General features: G+C 41.1%; 1 protein-coding gene across 5 annotated transcripts in view; it reads right to left on the reverse strand.

Moving 5' to 3' along the window:
- The window catches only part of DIS2 (Arp2/3 complex, 34 kD subunit p34-Arc), a 90,455-nt gene that overhangs the window by 18,054 nt on the left and 54,657 nt on the right, over positions 1-17,744 (reverse strand). For all 5 annotated transcript variants that reach the window (XM_087690132.1, XM_087690133.1, XM_087690131.1 and 2 more), the window contains one exon: positions 17,183-17,260. In XM_087690132.1, coding sequence (XP_087546258.1) covers positions 17,183-17,260 — 78 coding nt within the window. The remainder of the gene's footprint in view (positions 1-17,182; positions 17,261-17,744) is intronic.

The raw sequence follows: 17,744 nt of genomic DNA on the forward strand, positions 1-17,744 counted from the left end.
CATAAAAAAGCTTTGTGCCTTGCTCATCCTAACTACTAAGGACTCAAGAGTACAAGCAAATGTGTTGCATCCTTGGACATCCGGATGGGCGTGAGCAACATTGGTCACAAGGGTCATAAAGTGACTTAGTGCATTCTCACTAGGGGCACTTTAGGGTTAGGGCAGCAGAGTCCTATTTATAGGACTGAAGACCCATTTGAGCACATCATTGTGTGATCACCGCTCTTGAACTTTAGGCCCATTAGCTAACACACCTGTTCATTATGTGGGCTGGTGGCATGAAACACTAACTCTTGGGATGCGGTCGCGACCTAGATGATATTGGCCTCATGCGTGGGGATAATTCCCTTTATGCTCCATAGCAATTAATAATTATGCTATAGGTGCCACTCTATGTAGCCAAAATGAGAAATAAACTTAATAATTTAATTAATTCACTAAGATTTTCAATGAAATAGAACTTTAATTATGGTATCCTTAGCTCTTGGCATGATGACCATTGCACCAGCTGTGAAGGATTTGACACTAGGCATGCAATGGACAAGTGTACAAGCTATGTGATACCACGGTACAGCAAAAGAAACAAGGTACAACGTGAAAATTTCATTGAATTGGAAGTACCTTAGAATTGAGTTATATTCAACCTTTTGCCTAGTAAGCAGCTCACTTAAGTTATAAAGCAAGCCCCATGCTTAACTTTGGTCTAGTGGGCAACTCACTCATAGTTAATCACCCAAGCATTAGTTAGCCTCTAATCAAATTCGAATTTTGATTAAGGAGTAGTTCGTGACTCATTTAGAAAGCTAATTTCACTACTTGGGATCTATTTCTCTTTCATTTGAATAGCCTAAGTTTGGAGATAGTCATTCTTCTCTTCTTTGAGGCAAAAACTTTAAGCCATACAACATGAGATAAAAGTATGTATGGAGTGTTGAGAAACCCTTCACCCGCAGTTTGCGTTTTTGCATTTCTGTGTTTTACATTTAGGGTTTGCAGCCCCAAAAAGGGGCGCCATCCTAGACTGACTATGCCTATTTATAGGCCACTCTCTCATTCATTCCTCATGGCTGATTCATTCAGTCCGTCACCTCTTCTCTCCAGCCTCTCCACTACCCTCACACCCCTTCAGGAGGACATTGCGGTTCGTGGTTCGTAGCTGTCTTCATCATCTTCCTTGTTCTACGGCACCCTTGTTCCCTTGTATCACATTCACTCCATGATTCAAACTTCATCATTCCATTCATCAGAGTTTCTTCTCTATTTTCTTCTCTTCTCCATGTTTACCGAGTTCACTCCATGTTTCTCCCCACAAACCCTACTATCTCACTGGTACGTCATCTTTTGACATGGCCTCACAGCTAGATCTGCTCACCTAGCAGCGAAGATCCTCCACTCCAGTGCAGGCAAAGACTGGTGGTGAGTTCGGCATCCACTTCTCTTTTTCTGCTGCTGCATCAACATCTCATTTTTGCAGGTTTTAGGTGTTTTCAGCTTGCTGCCCACACCCCTTTCATGGCGGACATTGCAGTCTCAACTGTCCCTTGCTGTCATCTACAGTTTGGCGCCTGTTTCCAACCTTCCACCCGCAGTTTGTAGCTGTTTACAGCAAAGTGGCTGTTGCTGATCACTCTCCATTCAGAAAACAATCTCGTTTTTGCATATTTCAGGTATTTCAGCTTCCTGCCCACACCCCGAACACGGAGGAAATCGCAGTCCAAGCTGGCCATTGCTGTCTACAACAGTCTGGTGCCTATTTCCAGCCTACCACACACTATTCGGAGCAGATTTCAGCATACTGACTGCTGCTGCTGTTTTTTTCCTACGTTTTTAGTCTCTCTCTGTCCTACAGGCTGTCCTGCCTATGTTTTTAGTCTCTCTCTCCTGCTGCCTGCGTTTTTAGTCTTTCTCTCTCCTGCAAGCTATCCTGCTTGCATTTTTAGTCTTTCTCTCTCCTCACCTATATTTTCCTACTGGTTGCAACCTCTTACTGCCAGTCACATCCTCCTCCCACTGATAGCTCACTTCCAGCCCTTCACACTGGCCTCACACCCCTTGAGGCGGACATTGCGGTTCGTGGTTCATGGTGGCTGACCTCTTCCTTCTTTAGACTACCACACCGATACCATGGCATCTCCATGGACAGATTGCCAATCTACTAGGTGTTCCTATTGCAACACGAACGGTCATCCCACCAAAGACTGTCAACATCGACCTTTGTCCCCCACCCCTCCGGAGTACATGCGTCTTCTACCAGGCACTCCTTGTGCCACCTCTCCTTTCTGGGCTACAGAGATCGTTCTACATCAACTATCAGAGTACTATGCTCAAGGCAGTAAGGCACATCCAATGCGCACTAAGTCCTTTCAAGCACATGGAGGATCGATTGGCACTATGACCTCCTGGAGATCGTTGCAATGCCAGCAGTAGTCTTCTCCCACTTATTTCGAGATACAGTGGCTTCCACGCCCTACGGATCTGTAGTCCGCTCCGTCGAGAGACAATGATTGTTTGATACCGTCTCCTCGTCAGTCTGCTCCTTCGAGAGACAGTGGCTACTCGACTCCTTCCTCTTCTTCGGCTACCCAATCCGCTCCACTGAGATACAGTGAGACTGTTGCCCACCTCTTGCTCATTCTGAGCCCCACCCTTCCCCACCCTCGACTACTCAGGTTCGAGAAGCTACCTCTAGGAGCTCTTCGGCACAACCAACGGCACTTCCTTTGTCATCAGACATTTCGGAGTCCGTGATTCATGAGTTTTTGGATTTCCTATCTACTTCAAAGGGGGATTCAAAGGGGGACGTTATTTCTTTGCCCTCAGAGGGGGCATCTACTTCTTCGACTTCAGCGGGGGGCCCTCCATCTCCCACCTCAGAGGGGGAACCTACTCCACATGAAGTTCTTCACCCATCCTCTACTTTCTTGGGGTGGCTGTCTTCGACCAGTCATCTCTTCTATTGATACCCAGGATCTTCAAGTACCACCTTGATCGGGACCTCGGAAGTTCAGTCACAACTTCGTGACGAGACCTTCATATTCCTTCCAACATGGATGCACGGAGCTAGTGGCTTCTCTCCCAAGGTTGAGTTTCCGGTTCTCTAGTTCACTCTGTCTACTGTTCTTTACTTCAGGTTACCTTTCAAGTGGACATCTTGGATCTTAGGGATCCTCTATATCTTCTTCCTCCTCTTCTTCTTGCCTTGGTCATTTGGTCAACAATGAAGCCACCTCTCGAGATCAAGTATAGGCATATCCTTATGGTTCTCGACACCACACAAAGTCTAACATTCCTCCTATACATTGCATGTTTTCATCATCTTTGTACTAGGATGCTTGGGCAAGTGAACAATTTTCCCACAAGGAACACTATCCAAGTGGCACCTATTGCATAAGCCTTGCATCTCCACCTCACTCTTCTCTTGTTCTCCTTTTTGGGCCTGAGAGGGGGTGTTGAGAAATCCTTCACCCGCAGTTTGTGTTTTTGTGTTTCTGTGTTTTACGTTTAGGATTTGCAGCTCCAAAAAGGGGTGCCATCCTAGACTGACTATGCCTATTTATAGGCCACTATCTCATTCATTCCTCACGGTTGATTCATTCAGTCCATCACCTCTTCTCTCTAGCCTCTCCACTACCCTCGCACCCCTTCAGGAGAACATTGCGGTTCGTGGTTCGTGGCTGTCTTCATCATCTTCCTTATGCTACGACACCCTTGTTCCCTTGTATCACATTCACTCCATGATTCAGACTTCATCATTCCATTCATCAGAGTTTCTTCTCTCTTCTCTTCTCTTCTCTTCTCCATGTTTGCCGAGTTCACTCCATGTTCCTCCCTGCAAACCCTACTGTCTCACTGGTACGTCATCTTTTGACATGGAGTGAAAACAACAACCAATCTTCTCCTCTTAACATGGATTGGCCAGCTTTGTGACTCCATATATAGCAAGGTATATTGTTGGTTTTTTGCTAATACAATTAGAAAAAAATATTATGGGCCTTTCTCAGCTATATCTATGATTTGTAAGTGGTGAAAAACTCATATGCTTTGATAAAATCCATAACAAAATTTATATATCAAATTATTACAGTAAAATAGACTAAAAAGAAGTTCAAGAAAATATCCCAAATATTTGTATTGCATCTTAACAAAGAAATGTCAAATCAACCCAAAGAATCAACCAAGAATTCAACCATAAAAGCTCTTTGGAAGGTTACAAATATCTATTCAAATACCTATAACATTATCCCCTAAAAGACAAATTGATCAACTAATTGATTTAGAGCATCATTCAAAGGCAATTATTCATCTAAACAAGTTATTAGAGCACAATGGGCTAAGATGCTCTCTTCTTTGAGATCTCAAGCCTTGTGCACTTCCTAGAAAACTTTGTCGCCAAGAAAATGATATTCTCATAGCTTCCTTGCAGAAAATTACTCTGTTTGTGAGAGGAATATGTGATTGCATGGGAATTATGTACGATAGTTGTCAAGGCAAATGTTCCATGAAACTAGGTTCAAATGCTAGCTGTCAATTTTTGGATTATGCAAGCTTAAGTATTCACATGCAATTTTAAACACCCTCCAATTGGTTGGAGACCAACATTGAAGGTGACAAGGTCATTATGAACAGTGGATCAATTGTACCACAAGAAATTGCTGAAATACAGACATTTGTAACTAATTTCTAGCATACATTAGTAATCTAAAGAAATACCAAAAGGGCGCCAAGCTTTGAGGCCAACAAGTATCATGTGTTATCATCAATACCCAAATACATATTGCACCACTCGAGAGAAGGAATTGTTGGTGGTCATCCATATGCTTAAAATTTGGTATCATTACTTATATGGCACTTGGTTCATTATTTCGACTAACCACCATCTACTAAAATTCCTCTACAATCAATCCAATCTCCATTGTGGCAGAAAGGTGAGATGGACACAGCTTACGGAGAAGTCTCACTTTGAGATTCGTGACTATAAGTGTGCAACCAATAAGGTTTCCTAGGCCCTTAGTCAAATCCCAAGAGTTGATGCTTTGTAATTCTTTGAGATCTGAACCAATTTCCATGTTAAGGGGTATTGCCAAACCAATTCTCACCATGGAACACCCATACATACACCGAACTTTGGCCTTAGTTAGCCGGTACTTTTGTTGGCTGCACATGAAGAAATTGGTTGAGCCTTAACATGCATGAGTGCCCATAGTGTCAGTGTAATAAAGCTAAACAACACAAACAGGCAAGGATTACATCCTTTACACATTTCCAATCAAAGTCCAATAGTATCTCTATGGATTTTGTTATAGAATTACTCCAAAGCATGGAGGTCATGATACAAGCTAGGTGGTGGTCGACCAACTAACAAAGATGGGTTGGTTCATTCACATAAAGACGACCGTTAAAAGCCATGAGTTGGCCACTCTCTTTGTTAAGCATTGCTAATAATTTTACAATTTGTGTCATGAGAACATGTATTTTTGAAACCTCACTTAACATGTGAATTAATTTTTAATCACATGGTTAAGTAAATGTTGCACATGTGAGGTGTAACTGGGGTTAGAGTAAATTTACGAGCCCGAGACCCAAGGAAATTACACAATGTCAAATGCAAAAGTTGCTATAAGTTATGCCGCACATGCACTTGTTGGTATCTGATGCTAGTTGTTGGCCTAGGTCATTCATTTGGCCATAAGTCTCAATTGGTGATACTAGAGAAGTGGCGTTTAACGGTACCTAACGCCAATCTGATGGTCAAAGATGGCATAGAGACATTGGAGAATGAAAGCTGCCTAGCCAATTTAATTATTGGCCAGTCAAATTATTTTTTAGGGCACTGAAATAATTATTAGATTAATTTTCAGTATTTAAAAACTGAAAATTAATATTTAATTATGGATAATACTGGAAAAACCATTTGGAAAGGTGATCACTTGTCAAAAATGCCCATGCAAGATTGAAAAACGTCTTTAGAGGTTGGAGAGAGACATTTTTAGTGTATTCGGCCTGCAAGAGAGAGGGAGAAGATGCTACTGGTCTGATTTGTAGCCATTGGAGGATCTTCTGAGGCAGCCAGGGGCAGGAGAAGACCAATCAACAGTAGGTGGCAGTATCAATAGGCTGTTGAGATAAGGCAACAGCAGTAAATGACTTATTTTTTTCAGTTCTTTGCATCTACAAGCTGTTGAGACATGGCAACAACCGTAAATGACTGATTTTCTTCAATTCTCGCAAAGAAAATCTGAAATTTCTCAGCCTCTGGTGATATCAATGTTGTGATCTTTGGAGCAAGGCTGTAGAAAAGCTGGGAGATGAGAAAGAATGCTGAGGAGAGAGAAAATTCAGACTTTCTTCCCGAAGAACTGAAAAAATTTTGTTATTTACTATTGCTGCCCTGTCTCAATACTTGTAGATGCAAAGAACTGAAGAAAATCAGTAATTTATTGCTGTTGCCCTGTCTCAACAGCCTGTAGATACTATCACCTGCTATTGATTGGTCTTCTCCTACCCCTGGCTACCTCAGAAGGTTCTCCAATGGCTGCAAATTAGACCCCAGCATCTCCTCCCTCTCTCTTACAGGCTGAAGACACTAAAAATGCCTCTCTCCAACCTCTAAAGACGTTTTTCAGTCTTGCATGGGTATATTTGACAAGTGGCAGCCTTTCCAAATGGTTTTTTCTTATATTATCCATAATTAAATATTAATTTTCGGTCTTTAAATACTGAAAATTAATCTAATAATTATTTTGATGCCCTGAAAAATAATCTGACTGGCCAATAATTAAATTGGCTAGGTAGATTCCATTTCCGAGTATCTCTGCGCCATCTTTGACCATCAGATTGGCGCTAGGTACCATTAAGCACCACTTCTCTAGTGTCACCAACTGACACTTACAGCCAAATGAATGACCTAGGTTAACAACTGGCACGAGATACCAACAAGTACCTGTGCGGCAAAACTTATAGCAACTTTTACCTTTGACATCCCGTGGTTTCCTCAGGTCCTGGGCTCGTAAATTTACTCTAACCCCAGTTACACCTCACATGTGCAACATTTACTTAACCATGTGATTAAAAATTAATCCACATGTTAAGTGAGGTTTCAAAAATGCATGTTTTCATGACAGCCCTCCCCCTTAAAATCCTTGCAATCGTCCGTGATTGCACTGCCAAATGCATCAAAAGCAAAATAGCGGATTGGAATTTCCACAAGGCATCATAGTTAGCACAACATTGCACACTGTTGCTCAACCATTCCATATGCCCAACACATACTGAAAATTATCAGTCAATCATAACATACCATAAGACTCACAAAGAATCTTATATATTTTAAAAAAACATTGCCAAAGTATCATGTGACATATCTATTTCTCATGAGCTCAACTCATCTGGCACAACCAAACCATAGCATAGCATAACCAAGCATAAACCATGGCTTAAACATCAATGGCATCATAACATAAGTGTTGTCCATGGAACTAGATGTAAACCATTGAAAACTGAGCATAATCTGATCATAAACTAATCCCTTGCTGATTTGAGAACTAAACACAAACTGCTACAAATGTGACCCCAAACTGATCACAAACTCATTGCAAAAACTGACCAGCAATCAATGCAAAAACTTATGCAAAATTGATCCAAAAAGTGACCATATACAATTCTCAAGCTGATCAAAAACTGATCAGAATTTTTGTCTCAAAATTGAGGCAACATTCATGAGAAATTGATCATAAGCTGATGCAAAAGTATAGTTCCAGTGCCCGGGTGAAACTCATACTCATCTGCATACATCTCACAGTGACTAGTTGAAACTAGCCTTCCTCCTCGGATAGGGTGGTAAATCCCTGATTACAACTTAATTACAGCAGCAAACAATTAATGCAAATCTGAAAATACAAATTTACCTACTGATCTTAGACAATGCACACCTAATTGGCCCCAGAATTGGCGCCCCTTTCGGTATTTCTTTAGCTTTATTGAAGAAGAAGTTGATTTACAATAGGATTCTCCTAATCCCCTTTGCAATCCAAACTCCCCTTGCTGTCCAAAGTGACCAGCAAGTCTTCAATCTATTTTGCCCCTTGATTCGACACTTGATTGGCTTTCACCCACTTCATGGACAATGGAAATGCCCCAAATTCAATGGCTAGCTAGTCCTCCACCTGAAATTCACCTTCAACCCAGTTGAATCCAAGTTTTGGAGCTTCCAATTTCTCGCATGCTTCCGGAGGCTGATGCTAAACCCTAATTTCTGCTGTAAATTACGATTTACAGCAAAGAAATTTGCAATTTCTCAACCTCCAAGGGTCCAAATGTTGAGATCTTCGGAGCAAGGCTGTGAAATGGCTGGAATATAAGAGAGAAACTTGTAGAGATAGAAAATTCAAAGTTTTGTTGCGAAGAATGACTGAAAATTAATCAAATGCAGTTGCTGCCCTGCCACAACAGCTTGTAGATGCAAAGAACTGAAGAAAATCAGTCATTTATTGCTACTGCCCTGTCTCAACAGCCTGTAAATACTATCACCTGCTGTTGATTGGTCTTCTCAAGCCCCTGGCTGCCTCAGAAGGTCCTCCAATGGCTGCAAATCAAACCAACAGCATCTCCTCTCTCTCTCTTATAGGCTGAATACACTAAAAATGCCTCTCTCCAACCTCTAAAGACGTTTTTCAATATTGCATGGGCATTTTTAACAAGTGGCAACCTTCCCAAACGGTTTTTCCAACATTACCCATAATTAAATATTAATTTTCAGTCTTTAAATACTGAAAATTAATCTAACAAATACTTTGGTGCCCTGAAAAATAATCTGGCCGGCCAATAATTAAATTGGCCAGGAATCTTCCATTTCCGAGTGTCACTGTGCCATCTTTGACCATCAGATTGGCATTAGGTACCATTAAACGCCACTTCTCTAATATCACCAACTAACACTTATGGCCAAATGAATGACCTAGACCAACAACTGGCACTAGATACCACCAAATACATATACGGCATAACTTATAGCAACTTTTGCCTTTGATATCTCGTGATTTCCTCGAGTCTCGGGCTCGTAAATTTACTCTAAACCCAGTTACACCTCATATGTGCAACCTCCACATGTTAAGTGAGGTTTCAAAAATACATGTCCTCATGACACTAGTATACTAAGTAGTGACCTCATGGCAAACATACTGTCAACGTGGTACCTTGGATACATGCTGAATACATCTGAGATCCGCTACATACGAGAGCTATGCATAACTGGAGGAGTGAAAGTGTTATCTCCCCCTCGAGCATCAAGTAATACTCTAGACCCTTGCTCTGCTGAACCTGACGGAGCCCGAACTAAAGTCGACTCTAACTAAAAGGCATCTAGGTAAAGCTGCAACAACTGAAAATGGTCTGCCAAGTCATCTCTTCCATCCATTTGGCATCCATTGGTGAATAATTCTAAAATTTCACCAAATATCTCCTGGAAACTTTACCTTTGACCTTTCTTTCCTTATGTGCCAAAATCTGCTCAAGTACCAAAATCTCATCCAGCTCCTCAACCTTAGGCTGAATTTCAGCAGACATATCCTCTGGCACATCACCATGAAAATGTCTCAACAAACTGACATGAAAGGCATTGTGTAACCGCCAATGTGGAGGTAATTTCAGCCGATATACCACATCGTTGATCTTCTCCAACACCTGGAAGGGCCCATAGTATCTCATACTCAACTTTGGATATAATTTTTCTCTTCCTTTCATCTTTTTCAGCCTTGCCTTTTCAAAACGCAGCAATACATAATTACCCTCTGCAAACTCCAAAGCACATCTGGGGCAATCAACTATTCTCTTTTGCTTTTCTTGGGATCTCTAAAGTGCATATTTTATATTTGCATAGGCTACATCCGAGTTTTCCACATAACGATCAGCCTCAAAGATCTTATCCTGGGTTTGCAGAATAGGTGGTACCTTCTTACCACCCTCGACCACCTCAAATGGAGCTTTGCCCATAGAACTATGCATTGTATTGTTGTAAGCAAACTCAACCAAGGGTAAGTACTACTCCCATTGTGTCTTGTAGTTTGAAACATAGCACCTCAAAAGATCTAATATTATGGAATTTGCTTCCTCAAACTAACCATTTATCTATGGATGGAAGGATGATGAGAATTTCAGCGTGGTACCCATATTCTCAAACAAGCCCTTCCAAAATAAACTGGTCATCCGGGGGTCTCCATCACTAATGATCGACTCTGGCATACCATGATACTTAAAGATGTGCTACAAAAAACAATCGTGCCATATGATCAACCTTTATTTTCTTCCTCACCGAAATGAAATGGGTTTGTTTGCCAAACCTGCAAATGATAGTCCATATCCCATTATTCCTTGTAGATGTCTTAGGAAGCTCAAAAATAAAGTCCAGTGCAATTCTCTGCCAAGGCCTATTTGGAATAGGCAAGGGCTGCAACAACCCGCGCATCTTTTGCCTACCATGCTTTACCTTCTGGCATACGATGCATGTCTTAACAAACTGTTCTACATCATGCCTCAAAGCTGGCCAATGAAATAAATGCTCCACTGCCTTGACCATGGCATCAATACCTCTATGTCTTGCATACGGAGGAGCATGACTTTCAGTGATAACTCTAGGCCTTAACTGCTTTGTGACACACAGTCATCCATGCATCATCAGAAATCCTTCTCTTAGCACAAAGTGTCCATGCCTTTGGACATTGCAAAGCTTATCGTAAACATTAGCAAAGTCCGAATCAGCAACATATTGCCCTTTCATGGCATCCAACTTAGTGTGATAAACCATGCTGACAGCTGAAATTTGTGGCTTACGTGACAGTGCATCAACCACAACATTCTTTTTACCATCTAACTTATTCCAAGCTGTCATGACGTCCACCTCAAAGGTACTTGTCAACCAATTCAATGCAAACATTTGCTTGAATTATATCCGTGTTGACGGTGCTCTACCTTGCATCAAAAGAGTGGACCACCACTCTAATGCATCCCCTTTCAAGAAAGTGACTGCCTTTTGAATCTTTGAGGACTCCGTGAAGTTCCCCCCTGAATAGGCTACATCAAACTGCTAAATGAAAGTCAAAGCTTTCAACCTATCTTGTACACCGCTGAAGGACTCAAACTTCACTACTTTTCCACCCTCATCATAGTCTTTTGCTGCCCCTTTGGATATCAAGTTGTCATACACTGGCTGCTGTAAAAAGGGTGCATTTGCTAAATTTACATCAAAACCAACGCCAAACTGAGCATTTGCATGATCAACATTCATTTCTTGAGCCCCATAAGCATTCGGAGGTGCAGATGCAATACCAAACATGATACTTTCAGCCCCAAGCATCAAGCGAATGCTGCCACACATAGGGTTTTGCATATTTCTAGCCATACCCGAATACATTGGGCCTTGCACACCATGCATTGGTTGTTGCATACCATAGGGATTTAAGCCATACATTCCCGTATGTGATCCTTGTCCAACCATAGAATGAAAAATCGTGCTTCCACCAAAATATCCTGGCTACCCCATCATAACATGCATGTCCGACTATCCAAAATCCATTGGATTGGCACTTCCGTGATGACCTTCCATTTGCATTCCTTGCCCTGTAGGTACCAACTGTTTTATTTCATTAGCATCTTTGGGAGCTTCAAATGAAAGGTTTGGCATTATCTTCAGTGCACCTTGCTGTTCCGAAGGTATAGAAGACGTCTTATTCTTCTTGCCTTTGTTGTCCTTCTTTGGAGCATTCAAAAATCGGGTAAATTGAGGATCCTTTGCCAATTTAGCAAAGAGATTCTGTTGTTGTCCTTATCCGATTCTTGAACTAGTCATTAAATTCCTCTTCACTTTGCTAGTCATCAACCTCCTTATGCCCTGAAGGCCGTGCATCTTGCCCAACAGCAACATTTTCAGTTTGTTGTCCATGGTTTGAACCTTGTTCAAGGTCAGGCATTGCATTTCCTTCATTCCCATGTGAACATTCATGCTGAGAGGCATCATCATTGCTTGAGTCCATCTCACTGTATGAAGACATATTGCTGTAATTTCTCAGCTAAGAGTAAAAATCAACACTAGTACAAAGCTTTGGCTTGCAATCAGGTGCCTTGGGCCCACCAAATCAAGGGATTGAGTGGTGTCCCGATAACCGAACCATGTAACCAGCCTTTCTCCTCGGATAGGGTGGTAAATAACTCAATTAACCACTATTTACAGCAATTAACAAATTCACAAAACTGAAAAGTACACTTTACCATATAATCTTGGACATTGGATACCCTCTTGGCCCCAAAACCGGCGCCCCTTTTGGTATTTATTTAACTTAATTGAATAAGAAGTTGATGTACAATGGGATTCTCCCAATCCCTTTTGGTATTTTAACTCCCCTTGCTGTTCAAAATAACCAGCAAGTCTTTAATCTGATATGCCCCTTGATTCGGAGAATCAATTGGCCTTCACCAGCTTTGATGAAGATGGAAAATGCCCCAAATTCAATTATTTGCTGGTCCCTCCACTTGAATAGGCTAAAAACAGCTTTAGCCCTTTTGAATCCAAGTCTTGGAGCTTCCAATTTCTAGCACACTTCTTGAGGCTGTTGCTAAACCCTAATTTCTACTTATTAGGGTTTATAGTAGAGAAATCTGAAATTTCTCAGCCTCTGGTGATATCAATGCTGTAATCTTTGGAGCAAGGCTATAGAAAGGCTGGGAGATGAGAGAGAATGCTGAGGAGAGAGAAAATTCAGACTTTCTTTGCGAAGAATTGAAGAAAATCTGTCATGTACTATTGCTACCCTGTCTCAATAGCTTATAGATGCAAAGAACTGAAGAAAATCAGTCGTTTACTGCTACTGCCCTATCTCAATAGCCTGTAGATCTTATCACCTGCTGTTGATTGGCCTTCTCCTGCACCTGGCCGCCTCAGAAGATCCTCCAATGGCTGCAAATCAAACCAGCAACATCTCCTCCCTCTCTCTTGCAAGCTAAATACACTAAAAATGCCTCTCTCCAATCTCTATAGACGTTTTTCAGTATTGCATGGGTATTTTTGACAAGTGGCAACCTTCCCAAATGATTTTTCCAGCATTATCCATAATTAAATATTATTTTCAGTCTTAAAATACTGAAAATTAATCTAATAACTATTTGATATCACCAGAGGCTGAGAAATTTCAGATTTCTCTACTGTAAACACTAATCTCCAATAGAAATTAGGGTTTAGCAATAGCCTCGGAAAGCATGCCAGAAATTGGAAGCTCCAAGATTTGGATTCAATAGGAATGAAGCTATTTTTAGCCTATTCAAGTGAAGGGACCAGCAAATAATTAAATTTGGAGCATTTTCCATCTCCATCAAAGCTGGTGAAAGCCAATTGATTACCCGAATCAAGGGGCAAATCGGATTAAAGACTTGCTGGTCATTTTGAACAACAAGGGGAGTTGAAATACCAAAAGGGATTGAAAGAATCCCATTGTACATCAACTTCTTCTTCAATTAAGTTAAATAAATACCGAAAGGGCTGTCAGTTTTGGGGCCAAGAGGGTGTCCAATGTCCAAGATTATATGGTAAAGTGTACTTTTCAGTTTTGTGAATTTTTTAATTGTTGTAAATAGTGGTTAATCAGGTTATTTACCACCCTATCCGAGGAGGAAAGCTGGTTTCAATTTGCCTAAAGAAACAATCAATGACCGTGTTCCTAAGTTCATTTACCATTTCTAGCAAACATTCTTCCATAAGTTGGAGACCCCTTATCTCTCCACCACATTGTTCAACACTATCTTCCTCCATGTATGTAAATCACAGAACATAGCCTCAAAAGGCTTCATCTATTTCAAACAAGAAGATGGGTATAATCGTCCACCAGTCAACCTTAAAAGGTCCTTCGATATATTCATTGTATACTCAACAACTCAAGAGCACCACCACCATGTCAATTAATTATTCTTTATTAGATTATGCAATGATACCAACATCAAGCCAAGCGCCACTTGAAGCAATGAATCTTTTGTTTTACTCACTTATATCAAAAAGGATGTAATGTTTCATAAGAATCCACTCATGTCAAAATAGCAGGTATTCCTTAGAGGTTTAATGACATGCCTAGAATTAAATTGGTAGGAGGTCCAATTCACATACAAATTAACTCAACCTATGCCTCAAATTGAAGATATTTATAAACCACTCGTGTCTAGTGTAAAAGGTGTTGCCCTTGCAAAGTGAAGGATTAGATCCATAGTGTTTCAAATGATTATTTACCATAACATGAACAAGATACAAGTATGCCTACAATATACGACCCTACTCTAGGCATTAAGCATTGGGCTCCATTTTAGTCTTTACAAGTCACAACTTTGATACTAGAGGACATACACCCCAAGGTTATAATCTAGAATTTGCATAGGATAATGGGAATGTTTAATAAGAATGTGTTAGGAACAAGCATTAAAGGCTACTTGGCATAAGGAGCTAGGGAATGTTGGGTAACAGAGCTCGAATGAAGACTTGCATCTAAGGTAAAAGAAACTCCATGCACAAAGAGAGAGAGAGAGAGAGAGAGACCTCATCCTTTGGAGGACAAAGTAGACCTATAGGACAAATCAAATAATTCATTACATCCACTCTGGGTATCGATGCCATACAAGAACATAAAGAAAGAAAAAGAAATAAACTTTGAGCTCTTATGACTCATGAGAGATTTAATTACAATATTGGGTTCCATTACAGATATAGAGGGTAGCTAAATTCCACTAGAAGCTACATTAACTTCTAGTGATCTAGGGTGCGGGACACCTTGATGAATGCTTTTCCTCCTCAATACACTGCCCACTTACATTTCTTCATGCCTCTCTGACTTTGGCTAATTCTATTGGTCGATTTTTGAGCTGAAGTGGTGTCAACTCCTCTACTATCCACACTTTTGTCCCTTGTAGGGACTCAGTTTGCTTCATCAACACTATTTTCCCAGTCATATCCATGTAGCTGAACTTTGCTTGAGTGCCTTTTGGAATAATGTTGATGGGCTCTCTCGAATCTACGAAAGGGACAACCTTGCTTAATTATGCTAGTAGACTAGTAGATATTTGTTTCTAGGATGAAATCTTGTTCCACCTCTAGAGCAAGATTCTCCCTATCCCATCCCAAGGGGAGACCACCAATCCTTATCTCTCTCTTATTACCTTCGATCCTCTCATTCCCCTTGATTACTGATATAACCTATTTGCAAAAAATGTGTTGAATCACATGAATTCATTTTTTGTATCTGGCTGGTCAATTCTACTTGTAACGACTGTGTCATGGGCTATTTCTTCGTTTTCTTTTGTTCCTTCTTCATGCTTTGTAGCTGTTCCTGCAATTGTTCAATGTGTTCTCCTCCAATAGGTAGGACTCCCGTGGCACAAGCTTTGTTGTTGGTAGGGGGACCACAAGTGTCAAGAGACTGAGTGCTGCAGCAAAGGTCTTCCTTTTCTCCATTTGTGTTGCTCAGACCTAGAGGGGAAGTTGTGTGAACAGTCCCCAAGGGGTTCTTTCTCCCCGCTTGGGTCTGATACTAAGGCCCAGCAGTTCAAGAAGTGGAGGGGAGCTGGTGATGTGGAAGAGGCTCCTAGTGAGCTAGGTTCATTGTACAAAGCAAGAAGCCTGCACCGTTGAAGGTTGGCCCTCTTCGGGCACTCAAGATTAGAGTTTTGGGTTTTTTTTTTCTTCTTCTTTTTTCCGGAGCCGGGGGGGCGAAGAGAACTCTTGCAAGTAGACAACAAACCGATAGATATGTGATAGTGGAAGTACAAATCTAGGGGTTTATTTTATAGCCTAGGGATTCCCCCAAACCCTGACCCTAAACTCACACACAAAGGTGTGTTCACACACACACACATTGAGTTGTATTCACACATAGAGGTGATAGATAATTGACAAACCCCCTTTGGGTCATGGGTCACTGAATCCATGACACAAAGCGTAAGAAAAGAAGACATGGGAAGGTCTTACCTCAATAGAGGCAGTGCCTAATCCCATACAATTGATTCTACAAAGGAGTTATACGAAATAGGAAGACATTTGCAATTGTAGCTAGAACATGGCATGTTCTACTGACAAGCTCACAGACCCAAAGTAGGGTATGGTGCAGAGGTACATGTGCATGGCTCACAAGTTGAGCCAAAGCCAGCATGGCTCAAAGACGTGATACCCATGACCAAGCCCCAAAACTTGAGTGTGGATCTCGAACTCAACACAAAGGCCATGGAAACTGGTTACAAATGCCCCTAAAATAGATAACTCATTGAAGAATCTTCAAGAAAGAAAATCCTGAAAGGAAGGGAATTTCCTTTTGAGTTAAAATTTGGGTAGAGTGCCCCACACAATAATCTAATATGTGATAGAAAGGTCTAGGCACATGCACGCTGAGCAGCAGAATGCAGCATCGTAAGCCGCAGCTCTGGCTAAGTTGGGCATGTTAGACCAGCAGAGGTGGTGTAAACTAGCTAGGAGAGGAGCTGGATGGCAACAGCGGTGTTGGATGGTGGAGCTCTCCACTCTCAAATGAAGACCAGCACCTAAGGCAGATGGAACTCCATGGCACAGAGAGAGAGAGAGAGAGAGATCTTGCAGAGGTACACAACAAACTGATAGATTGATGTGATAGATATGTGTTATTCTGAAACTACAAAGCTAGGGGTTGATTTTATGGCCTAGGAATCCCCCCAAACCCTAACCCTAAACTTACACACACTAAGGTGCGTTCACATGCTAATACATGCTGAGGTGTGTTCACACACAGAGGTGGTAGATATGCCTTGGGTTTACATGATTATGCTGCTCAGACTAAAACTTGAAAATGTCATAAGCTTTGATTGTCATGTAAAGAAACAAACAGGGAATTGCACACTTTGACGCTACATAGTACTTTGACGTCTCTCTTTCACCTTTCTTATAACTTATTCTGTCTTACTGCTTGCTGCCCTGGAAAATATTTTCCTCTAGATATCCTTGAGAGCCTGCAGCATTCTATCCTACATGATAAACATACTTGACAGCATGATGTAGGTTAACATGACACACTAAAATCCCACTGATGACTGCATGGAAAATATCAGAATCAACAGCAAGCCTGCAAGCATTAGTACCTATAAAGATGGAAAATGCAGGTACAAACCTTAATGTCTTCTGGAATAGACAGCGCACCTGAAGAAAAGAAGTAGCAAGGACACTATCGTTGTTATCCTTAAACCGCATTGGGAAAACAACCGTAACTTTCTCCAGCTGTCACCAAAATTTTCCATCTGAGATTTAGTACATATCTCCATACTCACTAGAGGATCAGAATAATCCCTTACAAACACAAACTTTTGCAAACAATTTGATACACCAGCAAGAAAAAAAAACATATCACAGCCACAATCATTTTGACACTTCAAGACTATGTCTTAAAATCCTCCAAAAAACTCGAAACCCTGATAGTTACATAACACACCTCAAGGATCCAGCTCTTTGATGTGTGGAATAATATTACACATTTCAAAAGCAAAATATATAACACACTTTAAAAACATTTTGCTACATCTCGAGGGCAATTAACATTTCCACCTAACCTGCTAAAACCATTTGATTTGATTTTTTCGAAAAACAACTGAGCTTGAAGAAAAGCCATGGAGACTACAAACCTTTATAGCACTAGAGCAGCCTTACTCATATGGCTCAGCATGTGCCTTAAGGTTTCACTTCCAATTGCTGGGGGGTGCCAAAG

Source organism: Lygodium microphyllum, chromosome 12 (assembly GCF_053477565.2).
Source record: "Lygodium microphyllum isolate KBCC chromosome 12, Lygodium_microphyllum_v1.1.10, whole genome shotgun sequence".
NCBI lineage: Eukaryota > Viridiplantae > Streptophyta > Polypodiopsida > Schizaeales > Lygodiaceae > Lygodium > Lygodium microphyllum.